General features: G+C 55.7%; 1 protein-coding gene across 1 annotated transcript in view; it reads left to right on the top strand.

Moving 5' to 3' along the window:
- The window catches only part of RET (ret proto-oncogene), a 52,473-nt gene that overhangs the window by 11,020 nt on the left and 24,835 nt on the right, over nucleotides 1–16,618 (top strand). Inside the window, exons 2-4 of the mRNA XM_019445026.2 lie at nucleotides 11,630–11,896; nucleotides 13,672–13,959; nucleotides 16,001–16,245. Coding sequence (XP_019300571.1) covers nucleotides 11,630–11,896; nucleotides 13,672–13,959; nucleotides 16,001–16,245 — 800 coding nt within the window. The remainder of the gene's footprint in view (nucleotides 1–11,629; nucleotides 11,897–13,671; nucleotides 13,960–16,000; nucleotides 16,246–16,618) is intronic.

Genomic DNA, 16,618 nt, shown 5'->3' with positions numbered 1-16,618 from the left:
ATCCCCAGAGAGAACCCAGCTTTTCCATCGTGGTGGCCCTGCCTCAGGGTCCTGCCTGCTGCTCACTCTGACTGCACCTGCCCTTGCTTACAGCAGGAGTAGGGAGAGGAGGGGGCAGCCCAAAGCCACAGGGAGGGACTGAGGGGGGCTACCAGTGGGAGCACTGTGACATCCCAAGCCTGCCCCACATAGGAGGGAGTGCGTGTTGGGGGCAGGAGGGCAAACCTGTTCGCTCAGCCCTTGAGGAAAGGGGCTTCCTTTGAGAGGTCCCTTGGTGTTCCTCTCAGACCTAACAAAGAAGCACGTCCAGACCACAGGATGGCCTTCCAGCCCCCCACTCAGCTGCAGCAGTCCCAGTAGGCCCTGCTCTGACCGACAGGCTGCTGCTGGCTCAGGGAGGTGCCTTTATCCCAGCCACCCTAAGTGCTACCTTCCTAGGAGCTGCCCTGACCCCTCCCCTCAGGAGGTACAAGTGGCCACTTGCAGAAGCCGGACTTTGCTGGTTCCACCTTTTCAAGTATTTGGTGATAATAGGACCCAATGGGGATGGAGGGCAGGACCCTGTAAGAGTCATTTCTGGTCCAGCAGAGATAGACATGTCAGGCCCCTGGCATCGGTGGGCCCCTGCCACGTCCTGCCTGTGCATTCAGCAACCATCGCTGTGTCTGTCCCTGTCAGGCAGATAACTGCCTGAGCAGACTCCCACCCAGTCACACTTTCCTGGGCCTTCATCCCATTTCATTGAAATGTTAACAAATTTATACCAGGAAACCTCTAGGGGCACCTGCTTTTTAGAAGAGGTAAGGGAGGCATGGATTGTTATTTATGATGGCATCATCGGTCTGGGCTGTAAGCGGGTGGGTAGGTGGTGCAGGGTCCCAGATCTCAGCGCCCTGGCTTCTCTGCGTGTGTGTGCATGGCCGTCACTGAGCAAAAGAGCTTGGTGGCCATGCATACCACCCTACACAGGACCCTAGCTTCAATCCTGGCTCACTGTCTGCGTGGCCTTGGGCAAGGTACTTAGCCTCTCTCTGCCTCAGTTTCCTCCTCTTCAAAGACAGGGATCATAATCATCCTGCTTCTGACAGTTGTGTTAATTCAGTGGGACAATGCATGTGAAATACCTCAGAACAGAGACTCTCACAAGGAGTGCACCATAGAAGTCTTGCTGGTTAATGTTGCACAAGAAGAGTGCTGCATGGGGCTGCGGGGGGGGGGGGGGGGTGGACAAAAATGGACAGGACCATCTCTGTTCAGGGATCTCAAGATAGGTGGGATAACAGGTTTGTTTAAGTCTGAGTCACAGTGCCCTGCTGGGTACATGAGGGACAGCTCCCCAGGCGGAGGCACCAGGGTCAAAGCCAGTAATGTCCTGGCCAGTCACCCCCAGGCCAGAGCTAGCACCCCCGAAGTCAGTTGGGACCTTGCAGCATGAGAGTCCTGGAGCCAAGTGGGCCTGGTGACCCCCACACAGTCATCAGCAGGCCACTTGGGTGGCCAATCTTGTTCCAGCCAGGCCTTGCCCTGGGTAAGAAATTAATTGTAACCTAATTGGCAGTTTCCTTTGCATAGAAGCCGGAAGGAGCTGCCAGTGAGGCTGGTGATTAACCCAGCAGCAGCTGGGAAATCACATTTGGGCAGGAGCGTCCATCATCTCAGTGAGGCCACTGCAGCTGGCCTTGATGGGTGTGGAAGTGTGGGTGGTGGCTGCGGGTGCATGTAGGGTGCAACCTGGGGCCCGGGCCCCTCGGAGCAGAAGGCTGGGGCCTGTGAGCAGAGAGTGAGCCTGGACCACTGGCTCCCATGCTGCCTGGGCTGTAGACCTCAGTCATTGGCCTCACTTTCCCAAACCTCAACCTCAACCATGCAGAGACCCCTTCCCCACTCTTGGCAGAGGGCTACATGGATGACGTGGGTCGTGTCAGGAGACCTGGGCCCCGATGGCACTTCCGTGAGTGTGAGAGGTGAAACCCAGCTTCTGTTTCCCATCATTGAATGGGGGTGGGTGGGTGGCCGAGTGATGTCCCTAGACTACAGCAAGAGCTTAGGCGAGGGGTGCGAGGAAGAGCTTTTCACAAAGGTAGACGGGTGTGCCTGTGTGTGCAGAGTGGTATCTCTGAGGCAAGGGCTGGTTCCCAGCTCTCTCTTCCTCCATCCAGCTGCTCTCCCAGGATGCCGGCCACCTTTCCCAGCCAGGGCCCAAGAGGACAGGTATGTGGGGAGAACACCGCACCCCACGTTGGGTCTCCTGCCCTTCTCTACCGTGAACCACACGGTGAGGGCTTAGGCTGCAGGGATGATGTGGACCTCGAGAGCTGAGCTGGTGCGAAGTCCCTGGCCAGACAGGCAGGCAGGAGCCCTGGGCATTGTGCTAGACAGAACCTTTGGGAACATCGAGAGCCCCAGAGCGCATTATTGAAAGCTCAGGCATCCACTGTGTGTGCCAGGATCCCCATTCGTTCCTCCCTGTGTGCCGGGCCTACTCAGCTTGCCCTTGCTGTGTGCCCAGGCACCCCCAGGAAGGCCACTCAGCCTTGTGGCCATAGTGGCATAGGCTGCCTCCTGAGGGCTGCTGGCAGCATTTTGGGAAGAAGGAATGGAAGACTGAAACTGAAGTTGCACTGCCGTGATGTGACTAATGCCCTCATTGGGCACCAGGGAAGTAGCTAGCCCTCCTTCAGTTCCTTCTTAAAAATAATTAAGATGATAAATTGTAGGGGTGCCTGGGTTTCTGTCAGTTAGGCATCCAACTTTGGCTCAGGTCACGATCTCGCAGTTCGTGGGTTCAAGCCCCATGTTGGGCCCTGTGTTGACAGCTCAGAGCCCAGAGCCTGCTTCGGATTCTCTCTCTCTCTCTCTCTCTCTCTCAAAAATAAACATTGAAAAAAAAAATTTTTTTAAGATGGTAAATTTTATGTGTATTCTACCATGATTAATTTTAAAAACTGGGATTCCCTTTGTGTGCCTCCCCAGATTTGTTCTTTATAAATTTGATTTGCAATTTGATCCGTACTTTTTTCCTAAAAGCTGAATGACATCACAATCCCTTGTAAAAGCAGGGCCTCCGGCTGAGACAAAGCACAGTGATTGCAGGGTGACCCTGCCTGTGCACACACACTTGTGTGCATGTGTGTGTGTGAGTGAGCACACACATCCTGGCCAACACCTACAGTTGGCAGTGCTCCTCAGTCACCAGTAAGTCATTTGCTGAGCTGGGATCAGAGGTTTTGTTCTCAGCCTGGTGGCTGTTGGCTCAGCACCCACCACCGGCCTCACCAAGATGGCCAGTGCACCAGAGGGCCCTCCATGTCCCTCGTGTGTCTTGTGCACATGACTCTCTCTGGCTCATCCTGCTGCTGACTGTCCCCCTGTGGCTCCCAGGGCCCATCAGACCAAGCCAGAGTATCCTAGCCCCACCTCCTCTCCCATCCCAAATTTGGACTATTTCCCAAAAACACCCAGCATCCCCTCCCCCATGAAACCATGTGTTTATTGGTTTGTTCCTTCCTTGTTGCGTTCATTGGTTCACTCATTAGTCTGTTCTTTCAGCTCAGATGTGGTGAGTTGGCTGATGCGACTGGAAGGTGGGTGCCCAGGAGAGTGGGGAGGAGGTGAGTTGGGACCTCACCCCTGGTGAGGAGCTGTGTTCTACTCTGCAAGCAGTGGACAGTTAATACAGGGCGTCAGGCGGAGGGTGACATGAGCCGACTCACCCTGGTTGCTCTGTACAAGTGGCCTGTGGGGTTGAGAGCGGGCGCAGGAAAGCCACTTGAGCATTGTGGCAGTGTCATCCAGGTGAGGGAGGTGTGGGAGCATGCGACTTCGATTGGGGATGGCAGAGGGCGGTCTGTGGGCTGGTGGAAGGGGTGGAAGTCAAACAGGCTCCAGGTGAGCCTGAGGTGTGTGTTCTGAGCAGTGAGGTAGGAGGTGCCCTGGCTGGGGTGGAAAGATGGCAGCAGGCTGGTGGGTGGGGGTGGGGGAGGGGGGGGTCTGGGTCCTCCTCTAAGTGGACTGAGATGTGAGAGGGGCTGGAGCAAGACGGCGGAGATTCGCACCTGGCACCGAGGAGGAGGTCAGTCAGGGCGTGGGAACATGGCAGTTGTCAGCACAAGACTCATGAACCTGGCCACAAATGCTGTGGGACTGACTGCCGCTTGCTAGCAGAGAACAGGGAGAGAGAACGAGGAGCTTCCGACACCCAGAGGGGCGGCGAGGGGGAGGAAACCAGCGCGGGAGGTTGGCCACCTGGCTTATTGTAGTGCAACTGGAGAGAACACCAGATAGGAGCCAGAGAGAAGAGGGAATACTAAGGAGTGACAAGTAGAACGAGGATAGAGTTCTCAGCAGCAGCAACAAAAGCAAAAGAAAAAAAAAAAAAAGTCCTCCGAAGGACTGAGAGAAAGTAACTGTCCTACAGAATCCTCTAACACAGCAGAAGTACCTTCCATGAATGAGGCAGAAGGTTTAAAAAAAAAAAAAAAAAGTTTTTTTTAAGGCAAGAGGAACCCAAGACCCAGGTTCATGTTCGAAGTGAGTGGGATGAAGTGGAAGGTGGGGACCGGGGAGGGGCAGGAACATTGCGAAGCGTCCAGTGAGGTTGGCCTTGGGCTCGGGGTGGTGGTTGTGGGGGGGGGGGGGGTTATATTTACTTGCAGTGTAAATGTTCTGTATGACGTATTTGTGTATATCAAATATACAATTAGAATAAAGAGAGAATGTGAATGTGATAGAGGAGGGGCCGTGGTGTGGACAGGCCACATCCTGAGAGGGTGACAGTGCCAAGCATGGGTCTTGGGGGCTAGAGAGACCCCCTCCAGGGACAGCTGGCCTGCAGGGGAGGGGCTGCCCCTGGGGAGAAGTCAGTGAGGTCTGTTTCCCATTCCCAGCAAAGATGATGGCATTAGGAAATCGTCTGTTAAGGAGATTCTGCTGGGTTATAATAAAACTGTCATCTGCACGATCTGGCGCTCATCAAGGGCAGGAGCCAGGGCTGTGTAGAGAGTGGATTCTGCAGGAAGGGCCTGCCCTGCACACAGTGCTAACCCTGCCCAGGTCTTGGATCAAACCGTTTCACTCTTTTTTTCTTTCTTAGGAGCCCTGAGTTCCAACTTTCATGTTGCAGTGCAGCACATTTTTAGTTGTTGGGGGCTCTCTGCACTTCTCTGGCAGGGTGAGCGTGTGCCACGGGGAGTGTGACTCACCGGTGCTCATAGCAGCCGGGAGGACAGGCCCCGAGATGGGGTGAGAGACCAAGGGCACCCGGCCAGGAAGTGCCTGCCCAGATACGGACTGGCATGGTCAGAGGGCGGCACAACCACCACAGAGGGTGGCACCGAAATCCGAGGCACCTCGGGTGAGCTGTGTGTGGCCGTGATGGCCAGGGCTGGCCAGGACCATGGAGAGCTGGCGAAGGTGAGCCCACAGTCAGGACCGGGCTATACTACACTACCCTAAGTGAGCCACAGGACGTGTGCGTGAATATGTAACCGTGTGTGTGTGAGAGAATGAGTGTGTGCATGAGAGATGTGTGTATGAGTGCGGGCTCACCGAGGATTCAGCACTCACACAGCAGTTGAAACAGGAGAGGTGAACATAACTTATTAATCTGTGTTGACAGGACAACAGTGGGTATAGGAGAGCTCTGTGGGCTACCTCAGGCTGAGGGCACCCAGGGAAGGACCCTGCTCCCTGGCCGGGGGTCAGAGCCTGCTGGCGGAGCTGGACAGCAGCCCACTGCTCATGGGGAAGTTGGCTGAGTTGCTTGGGCCGGGACTGGCCTGCAGCTTCGAGCTGGCTGGAGACAATCCTCCAAGGCACAGGGGAGCCAAGGCTGTGGACGGGTGGGAGCCAGTCCCTTTCAGGGCCAGGCAGGGTGGGAGCCGATGGGGTCTCTTTGAACATGAGCAGTGACTTCAGCCTTGGGTGGGTGTGCCATGAGCAATGTGGGAGGGACCCACCTGTGCTGTGTGAGGGAAGGTCAGCTCCTCACCCCTCAGTGTGGTGCCATGGAACAGGGGCAGCCTGAGCAACCAGACCCACTGTGCAAGGAGGTGCCACCAGAGGGTGATGCTGGCCGACTCTGTCCAGACAGAAATGTTAGACTAGGTGCGGGGGACGATTCTCACACCCTGTGGCATTCACAGGTGAGAGGGATGGGTATGGAAGGCTTTGCAAGTTCTGTGTCGACCTATCCAAAGTGCCAGGTTTGGTCCTCACTGGAGGCCACTCTGAGCCCATAGGCCAGACAGCCCTTCCTGGCAGAAAGTTGCCAGCAGTGAGCCTCTTGGTGGGCTCAACGTCTGCCTTTATCCTGACTCCCGCTGCCACTTCGTTAGCCCTTGTACCAAATCCCGAGTCTCAGAACCTCCAGCCGAGTGACCTTGGTAAGGCTTCCTACCTCCCAGCTTCGGTGTTCCGAACTGTGAAATGGGGTAGTAAAGCGATCTGCACACAGTGGCTGTGAATCTGAAGTTAGCAGCTTTGTGTAATACACACTTATGCAGAGGTGAGGCCTGGCTGCAACCTGCACTGGCTGCTCCTCTCCCCAGCATGCCCTGCTCTGATTCACAGTTGGAGAAACTGAGGCTGCAGAGGCTGCACAGCCCTGTGGAAGTAGACACCAGTGGCCCGTCTCAGGCTCTCCTCATTCACCTGCCAGGATTGGCTACATCATTTGTGGGGCCCCGTGTAGAATGAAGGTGGGGACCCCTCGTTCTAGAATTGTGAAGAATTTCAAAACCGTGACAACAGAGCATTAAACCAAGTGTGGGGCCCTTGGGGACTGCCTAGGCTATACCCCCCTGAGGCCGGCCCTGCACCCACCTCCTCAGTTCCCTGCCTCGGACCATGTGTTTTTCCATCTAGAAGTGTCTGTGACACTGAGGAGCATTAAGGGAGCCATGCCCTGCGTCAGAGACCACCTGGGAGGTATTTTAAGTGCATTTAAGTCTGTTTCTGCTTACAATCATCGCCCAACCCACAAATCCCTTCTGGCAGCAATAGATTGGGCCCCACACGGATCCCGTAGGGCTGAGCTCTCTGAGATGAGAGCAGGCAGGGCCCATTTTCTCCCGCACATGAGGACTGTGTGGCAGTGACCAGCCTGGAGGAGGGGTGGGAGAGGGATCTGGGAGCTCGGGCTGTGCTGCCTCCCAGCCCCTGTACCACTGGAAGTATGTGCAGTCAGGGAGGCCCCCTCCCCCCGCCGCCCAGAGGGTCCTGGAGCTGCTCCCACGTACCTGCGAGGTGGGGTGCTCTGGGTAGAGTAGTTCCCCCAGCAAGACCTGACAAGACCTTCTGCAGCCTCAGGGGTTACCACCCCCAAGAGGCCCTCCCCACAGTGACTCCAAGAACAGCCAGGTTCTACTGGCTTCTACCCTGCTGACCAGGGCCAGGAGTGTGGGTGCTGAGAGAATGTCCAGCAGCTGCTGTATTGAGTCTCATGATGTAAGCTCAGTTGACATGCAGCGGCCCCTCACTGGTACTCTGGAGGCCAGAACGCACACCCCACCTCTCCAGGGAGGGGTCGGGCACCCTAAGGAAAGCTGGTGGCCTGATAGGCTCTGGAAGACACAGGCTGCCCTGGTCTGTGTCTACGGCCGATTCTGTAGACTCAGCAGTGTTCCCTGGGGGGAGCCCTGGGCGCTCAGGCCCAAGGGCAGCATCTCAGAGCATTAGCGGTTAGCGTGTGCCCTTCTGCCACGGCGTTGAGGAGGTCGGCAGTGCTCATCCAGGCTGAGCCCCCTCTTTACCTGGTGTTGGTGTCACAAGCCCAGACTGCCCCTGGCCACCATCCTGTGAGGCCCCTGGGAGTTACAGTCTCCTCTCCTTTCTGTGCCCGGAAGTGCCGAGCTGCCCAGAGACATGGTACATCATCAGGGTCCACTTCCCCTCTTGAGCTGGTGTTCCTGACTTGCAGTGAGCCCTAGCACCACTGAGGGCTTTGTCGGGGAGCAAAGCCTGTCCCAGCAGGCAGGGCCCCCTGGGTGGGGGGGGGGGGGGGTGGGGGGGGGGCCCAGGCCTGGTCAGCTGGGGATCAAGAGCATGGCAGCTGTGGGGGCCCCCAGAAGCTGAGTGGGCTGGTGAAGGATGTGCCTCTCTGGAAAGACAGCTTTACGAATTCCAGTTTCTTTCTGTCTGTGCGTGTGCCCTTAAGCAAACAAATGACTTTTCTTCTTTCTGCCTCAGTGTCTGTGTTTGCAAAGCAGTGGTCCTGACAGTGCCTCTGTCTGGGGCTGTGGAGAGGATGGAAGGTCAGTGGGTATGCGTGGGGAATTGCCTCCCAGAGCCATCCAGTGCTCTCCCCACACTCCACCTTTGAGAGGCAGCGGGAGTCTGCAGGGGGCCGGCCCCTTCAGAGAATGTCATGGGAGCAGGACACGGTCAGGGGGAAGGGGGAGTCGTTCTTTCTGTCCGTGGGGCAGTGAGCACCACTTGCCTCGCCCCCACCTCAGCCCCTCCCCCAGGGCTCTTGCTGGATGCCCTGACTTGGAACCTTCATGGAATGTTGGAGGATAAGGAAGCTTGGCTGCTGCTCATGATTCAGGCCCTTGTCCTGGAGCAGCCGTGCTGTGCCCGGCTCTGATCCCCCTTCTGAGCCTGCCTTCCGGGACGTGGCCATGCTGGCGCTGGGGCAGGATGCTGCCATGGGTTGGGAGCCCCCATAATGCCGGATTCCTGTGGAGGGAGGCCGGATGGCCCCGCAGAGGAAAGCAGGCCAGGGGTTCCCCTGCCAGGTAGCACAGAGGGGGCTCCCGCACGCTCCTAGTGCCAACCCCCTTCGGGAACTCCTCCACCACTGTCCCCTCCCTATGGGTGAGGAGACACCCACAGGGAGCTTTCCTGTCTTTGCGTCATGACTTGAGTGGTTGCTAGGGTCCTCTTTGGGCCCCCACACTGTGGGGAGAGTGAGTACCCCTTCTGGAGTGAATCCCAGCTGTGCGGGGACCCTCGGAGGACCTGACAGCCATGGCCCATCACTCAGCTCAGCTCTGTGCTGGTACCATGAGTGACCCTTCAGCAGGAGCAGCAAGAGGCCAGTTTTGTGGCCCTTTGGGGCCAACACAGCCCTCTGAGCTGCCCTCCTGTCCCTGCTGGCATCAGCGGCTAAATCCCAAGGAGGTCAGCCCTGAGTGCCTCTGAGAACCCGTGTCCTCCTGGACCATGCTCTCTGCCCTAGCTGTCTCCCCCTTGAATGGCAGCCCATGTGGCACTCTGGAGCAGATCCTTCCCCTGGGAAACTTCAGCTCAGAGCAAAAGGCGGGCTCCTTGGAGGTCCTAGCCTGCTCCTCCTGCCTGAACTTCACCCACAGGGACTGAGTAATTCTAGGTCCTACCCCAGGGACACCTCTCCTGGAGAAGGGCTTTCCAAAGGTCTGAAAGGCCACATTATGGGTGTTGTCATCATCCCCCGACCCCCACCCCCATGTCCCCCCATCACGGTGTTTAGGGTGGGGTGTGCAGGGCCAGGCCTTCGGCTCTGACGAAACCATCTCTCTCGCCCTCCTCCTCCCTTTCCTGTTACCCCCTTGTCTCTCTCCTTCTCTCCCTTCTCTCTCCCTCTCCCACCCCTTCCCCCTTGCTCCTTCCCAGCCCAGGCCTGTCTGACATGGCAGCACCCACACTGGAGCAGGCAGGGCCAAGGGTCTCCTCTGCTGGTGCAGACTGGCCTGGCTGCTAACCCCGACAGCTGCAAAAAAAGTGGGGTCTGGGTGGAAACAAGCTGATTGAAAGGAGAAGTTGGCGGGGCACCTGGATGCCTCAGTCGGCTAAGCATCTGACTTCGGCTCAGGTCACGATCTCACGGTTAGAGCCCTGCATCGCATCGTATTGGGCTCTCTCCTGTCAGCACGGAGCCTGCTTCAGATCCTCTGTCTCTCCCCACCCAAAATAAATAAACATTTAAAAAAGAGAGAGAGAAAAAAATTGGCTACAAGTGCATGAATAGTCTTAAAGTTTGCGTTGTGTGCTGGGTAGTTCCTATGCATTATATTTTCAGGACTTTTGTGGTTTTTAAGCATCGTTTGCCTATTTATCCACCTCCTTGAAAATTCTTACTATTTTAAAAAACTTTTTATTATGAAAGATGTTGAACACACACAAAGTCAGCAGAGGAGTGAGCTCCTACGTGGGCTTACCCAGTGAGGTCATGGTCAGCATCCTCTTCTCGTGGCAACCACAGCTCTACCCACAGTGCCTTGGTGATCAGGTTTGTAGGGAAACTTTACAGAAGTCGAAATGCACAGCCCTCAGCTGTACATTGGCAGCAAATGTATGTGCCCATGCGACCCACACTGCTGTCAGGATGTGGAACCTTTACATCCCCCAGAATGTTCCTTCCTGCCCCTCCCAGGCTTGTGTCTCCTCCTACCCCAGGTAGCCAGGCTACTTTCCGTCACCTGAAATTAGCCTAGAATCCTGCCATGTATATTCTTTTGTGCCTGGCTTCTTCCTCTTGGCATGGTGTCTGTGAGAGCTTTCCAGGCTGTGATGTGTATCCATAGTTCATCCCTTCTTGTCGCTGCATAGGATTCCGTGGTGTGAAAACCACTTTTTGCTTATCCACTCACCTGCTGAAGGGCATCTGGGATGTTTCCAGTTCTTGGCTGCGTGAATAACCCTGCCACTTGTGAATAAGTCATTTGATGGACGTGTGTTTTCATTTCTCTTGGATAAATTTAGTAGGATTTCTGGGTCCAAAAGTAGGAGTATGTTTAACTTTAGAAAAGGTTTGTTTCTCTTATAAAAAGTGCCCAGGTTCATTTTTGGTGACTACTGCCAGCCCTGCTTATGTGACATCATCTTGTTCACTTGAAAACTCTGGATCCAGGGGCACTGGGTCTCTCAGTCAGATAAGCATCCGACTTCGGCTCAGTTCATGATCTCACGGTTTGTGGGTTCGAGCCCCGCATCAGGCTCTGTGCTGACCGCTTGCTTGGAGCCTGGAGCCTGCTTCAGATTCTGTGTCTCCCTCTCTCTCTCTCTCTCTCTCTCTCTCTCTGCCCCTCCCCTGCTCACGCTCTGTCTGTGTCTCTCTCTCTCTCTCTCAAAAATGAATAAACGTTAAAAAAATTTTTTGAAAGAAAGAAAACTCCGGATCCAGATGATTTGCTGAGAAGCCTGTGTGAACTCCCAGCTCTGTGCAGTTCACGTACTTAACAAACTTGGGTAATTGAGAATGATTTTGCACTTGTCTTATACTGCCTCTTCCTCCTCTCTTTTCTTTTTCTGTTTTAAGGCAGTCCGTTTTCAGCTTGTGTTTAGCTACACAGATAGTTGTGTGCTGATGTTATTAGGACTACAGGTGAGAAAGTCCCACTAGGAGCAGAATTTTCTTATTTATCTATTTATTTATTTATTTCTGTATGAAAGACTTTAATCCTATAAATTATGGAGGATGACACCTCTTATAATTTAAGAATGAGGAGACTTAACACTTGCATCTGATTTTGCTTGCAAACTATTCCTTACGCTAGGTTGGAATTTTAAATTCGGAAGTTTTTTGGTCCACAAAGAAGCTTTTATCAAGGTGTGAAATAAAGCTGCTGGGGAATGCTGGTCTGCCTGGGGGGCTTGCTCTGGACATCATCCTCACCCCTCCCTCCCTCACACGCTTCCCTCCCTTCTCCAGCTCCGCTGGGACTCTACTTCGCCAGGGATGCTTACTGGGAGAAACTCTACGTGGACCAGCCAGCCGGCATGCCCCTGCTCTACGTCCATGCCCTGCGGGACATGCCGGAGGAGGTGCCCACCTTCCGCCTGGGCCAGCACCTCTACGGCATCGCCTACCGTGCAAGGCTGCATGAGAACGACTGGATTCGCATCGAGGAGGACACTGGCCTTCTCTACCTTAACCGGAGCCTGGATCACAGCACCTGGGACAAGCTCAGCATCCGCAGTAAGGGAGCTGCCTACCCCCAGCCTGTCTCCTTCTCCTCCCACAGCCCACCTCATGCCTCTCCTCCTCTCACAGCCACACGGCGGCTCAAGAGGGTGGTTGCTATGCAATTCCTGTTGTGTCAGAGTAAAGAGTGAGGCGAGGCTGGCCTGCCTCTGTGTCCAGCCAGGCCAGGGCACGGATGAGTTTGGGGGCTGCTGATGATCCTTGGGCCTCCTAAGTCTGTTGGGATTTTGGAGAACCCCTGGGAAGGATTGGGTGCTCTCTCTATGCTGGACTCAGATGCCTTTTCCAGTTGGGCGACCAGGATTTGGGGTTATAAGAGGGGTTAAAAGGGGCTAGAAAAATCAGAAGGTTTTTGATTTAGCAAATGATCTGGAACTTCCCGGGGAAGGAGCAGTTCTGCAGAAAGTTTGTCTTCCCATCCGCAACAGGCTGCCCTTGGTCCCTGGTGGGGACTCCAGCCTGGTGCTGGGGAGAAAAGTGATGTGGAAGGAGGGCCTGGCCAGCTCCTCAGAGTCAGGGACAGAGCAGAACAGAGGCCACATGTGACCCTGGTCCTGGGGGGGGTGCAGCAGCTTTGCCTGGTGGTACAAAAATGGTGTTCACATGCCCAGTAGCTCCCCACCTCCAAGCATCTCCTCCAAAGACATGGCCTCACTGCCTGCTCCCACCAGCCCTGAGCGCCCTCATATGGGCAAGAGGCAGGTGGCATGCCTATGCATGCAGAGTGGGCGGCACTGCCCAGCAGGACGGAGGGATTGCACCCCTGTCTGCCAGGTAAAAGCCAGGGTCACATGACGGAGCCCCCCACCGGGTACCCCCAGTTCTGGAGGAGGTGGCATCTGAGATGGATTTCGGTTCCGTGCACGCTTAACCGCTGCCGTCTTCATCCCAAGCCCCTGTGGGGATCTTGAACTAGGGCTCCAGGGGCAGAGGCCAGAGTGGAATTTGCCAAGGTGCCCCTTTTCATAGGAGTCCTGTTCTGTTCGTGATTGCACCTGTTAAGTCCAGTCAGGAGAGAAACCACACGGTAACTTGAACAGGGCAAGTTTGTATAGAGAATGGTTAACTACAGCCCGGGATTGAAGCAACAAAGGACAGGCTGGTAAGAAGCAAAGAGAACTCTAACGAATATGGGAGGAGGAGATGTGAGGGAGCAGCCACTACCCTAGGGCTGAGAGAGAGGGCCCAGGAAGCGTCCCTGTCACTGTGGCAGAGATCCAGACCTTGTTGGAGAAAGAGCCTCCATAATGGAATTTGCTGGAAATTCCCCCTCCAGGTGCTGGGAAGTCTGTCCATGGGTATGTCTCTGCAGAGGCAGCTCCACAATGAAAGCCCTTGGGGAGGGTGTGGAAGGGAGCGGCCTGCTGATCACCACATGCAGTAGGAACCAGCTTGGGGAGTTGGACCCAGGGCTCAGGGCACCCCTCTGCGGGGGGTGATGATGTGGGGAGAATTAGGGGGAACAATAGACCCCAGTGCTCAGGGCACCTGAGGAAGCAGTATTTGAGCTGAGACCTGAATGACAAGAGAGGCGGGCCTGCCAGGTACCTCCAGGCAGAGGGAGCAGAACCATGGGACCCTGAAGCACAGACATGCCCCAGGTCCAGGGAAGTCGGTGGTGGGGTGCAGAGAGCCCAGTGGAACCCTGTGGACAACCGTGAGGACTGGGCTTTACACTAGCCCTTCAGCTCCTGTCCCTTCCCCATTCTGTTCCCTACCACCTGTAGATGTGGCTGATGACCCACCAGACCTGACTTCTTTCTCTGCAGATGGCGGCTTCCCTGTGCTCACCATCTACCTCCAGGTCTTCCTGTCACCTACATCCCTGCGTGAGGGCGAGTGCCAATGGCCCGGCTGTGCCCGTGTGTACTTCTCCTTTGTCAACACCTCCTTCCCGGCTTGTGGTTCCCTCAAACCCCAGGAGCTCTGCTTTCCTGAGACAGGTGTCTCCTTCCGCATCAGAGAGAATAGGCCTCCCGGCACTTTCCACCAGTTCCGCCTGCTGCCTGTGCAGTTCCTCTGCCCCAACATCAGCGTGGCCTACAGGCTCCTAGAAGGTGAGTGCCGGCCTTGTAGGGCCATCCTCAATGCCTGCTATGTGCCGAGCACAGGACCACTAGCCCTTGACATGAGCCATCTGGTTTACTCTCCACCACCACACCACCGGCTCATTTAGTATTCCAGAAATATTTCTTGTCATGGATGATGGCCTGTCAGGGACTAGGTACTATTCTAGGGGCTAAGGATGTGACAGTGAACTAAAGTCAAAATCCTGCCTGCCCGCAGCCTCCATTTCCCTGAGAGATGGAGACCATGCACATGCCAAGGAAATGGGGTGGCTTCTGGAAGGTGCTATGTGGGAAGTAAAGCTCCAAGGATATAGAGGGGTGGAGACTGCGGTCTTAAATCTCGTGGCTGGGGAAGGGAGAGCTGGAACAGAGGTGGGAGGGCCCCAGGCAAGCTGGGCTGGCCCCTTTGAGATCCCTGAAGTGGAGCCCCTGTATAGCTGGAGTGGAGTGAGCGACAGGGGATAGTGGAGGTGCATGAGAACAGAGAAATTCTTGAGGGTTTCCCCTTGAGGGACTGGGGAGTCATGGAAGGCTTGTCGGAAAGGGGGGCTTGGCCAGACCTGACTTACCTCTAAAGGATTATTCTGGCTGCTGTGCTAGGAGTGATTTGGTATGGGGCAGCGTAGGGTGGAAGTAGGGAAACGGTTAGGAGGCTACCTGAGAAATCCCTGAGCCAAGAGGATGGAGACCGGAAGAAGGGTGAAAGCCACAGGGACATGAAAAGCAGGCAGCTTCTGGTCATGTTATGAAGGAAGGCCCAGCAGGATTTCTTGAGGAGTTGGGTGTGGGTGTTGAGGGGAAGGGGGAGCTAGTGTGGCTCCAGGATTCTGCCCTAAGCAGCTGCAAGGGCAGCAGACTTTGCCACAAGATGGCCCTGGGGAGGCCGGCCAAGGTGGGGATGGGGGGTGAGTCCCAGTGGAGGTGAGAGGGGGCACCTGAGCAGACCTCTGATGGGAGGCACCATTAAAATACTCAAAAGCAAGAAACTGGGACCCAGAAGGTAGACTGCTAGTAGTAAGAGGAACCTGAGTTCACAGCAGGTTTACCGTTCACACCATAATGAGGTAATCATGTTACAGAAAATCTCAGTAAGATAAGAAAAGTAGCCACCCACTCCCCCAGCATCCTCACACTGCCCCGCAGCAGGGATGGGTGTCTTTGTGCAGGATTGTTAGCCAAACGTAAGGCTGAGCATGCTGCCCTTCCTCATAAAGGTTACATCGTTAAATTTTGTTGAGCGTGTTTTTTGTAGCCATAAACATCAGAGAGAAACATTATATCATAAGCATTTCCCACATGTAATCCACATGTAATATGTGGCTTTGAGGAGTGGGAAGGGACTTTTGATTTCCCACCGAATGGAGCTGGCCTAACCCTTCCTGGTTGGCTGTGGGGGCAGTCAGTGTTGACCTTCAAGCCTTCAGCGTTTCCCCTTTTCCGAGTTATTCCTGGAGGATGAATTTCAGGACAGGCTTGGGCTGAAGAGTGTACCATGGTGACTGGCCCTCCCCTCAGCGGGTAGCGGGAAGGTACATAAGTCACTGACCACGTAGCAGCGCCTGGTCAGGAGCAGGCATGTTAGCCTTCATCATCCCATCTCTTGGTGAGGAAACAGGCACAGAGAGGCGGAACGACCAGTCTGGGATCACACAGCCAGAGACACAGCTGTCCCCGCCCCCCAGAGAGGCAAGGTTGGGGGTTGGGTAAGTAGTGTGAGCAGCCTTCCCTAGGTTATCAGGGTGAGGACTTGATCCAGGCCTCATGGTTCCTGTGCGTCCCCATCAGCACGAGTGAAGGTGGCAGGCACAGGACAGCCCATTAGTGCACGGTCATCACTGCAAACCCGTGCCTGAAGTTCCACACCCACCACCGCCAGAGCCGAGGAGGAGTAGTTCAGGGCGGGGCCAGCATGCTCCGCAACTCTGACCCACTGGCAGGGCCCCTGAAAAAGGCAGCTCGCCCTGCCCCCCTCCCCAGCCTCCTCCCTGCCCGGAGTCATGTTGGGGTTCCTGGTCTGCTTGGTGCATAGGTGAGAACCTGCCCTTCCACTGCGCCCCGGACAGCCTGGAGGTGAGCACGCGCTGGCCCCTGGATCGCGAGCTGCGGGAGAAGTACGAGCTGGTGGCTGCTTGCACGGTGCGCGTCGGCGCACGCAAGGAGGAGGTGGTGATGGTGCCCTTCCCCGTGACCGTGTATGATGAGGACGACTCGGCGCCCACCTTCCTCGGGGGCATCGACACCGCCAGCGCTGTGGTGGAGTTCAAGAGGAAGGAGGTGCCTGTCTGCTGCCCTTGGGCTTGTCTGTTTTCTGTCGTCCATCTGTTGGGTGTCTGTCATTCTGTCCACCATTTATTCCTTGGTCTGTTCAGCTGTCCATCTAGCCATCCAGCCGTGTGGCTGACCATCCGTCTAGCTATTCGTCTTTTATTGGTCCATCCAACTGTCTGTTGGGGCTTTCTTCCTGTCTTGGGGGTAGCTGAGGAGGAGAGGGGAGGTCAGCCTAGCTGTCCTCTGATGAGTGTCCCGGCGCCCTGAATGCCTAGCATGTGTCTGACCAGGCTGTCAAAGCCAAGGGCGGGCATTCGTGTCAGGGGTGTACCTGTACCGCTGCCGGTGGGCACAGCGGTGCTGCCCTGAGGGGGAGAGG

Source organism: Panthera pardus, unplaced genomic scaffold (genome assembly GCF_024362965.1).
Source record: "Panthera pardus isolate Hobbes unplaced genomic scaffold, ASM2436296v1 HiC_scaffold_22, whole genome shotgun sequence".
In the NCBI taxonomy this organism is placed as follows: domain Eukaryota; kingdom Metazoa; phylum Chordata; class Mammalia; order Carnivora; family Felidae; genus Panthera; species Panthera pardus.
The sequence above is the reverse complement of the archived record's forward strand: the minus strand, read 5'-3'. Positions and strand labels throughout refer to the sequence as shown.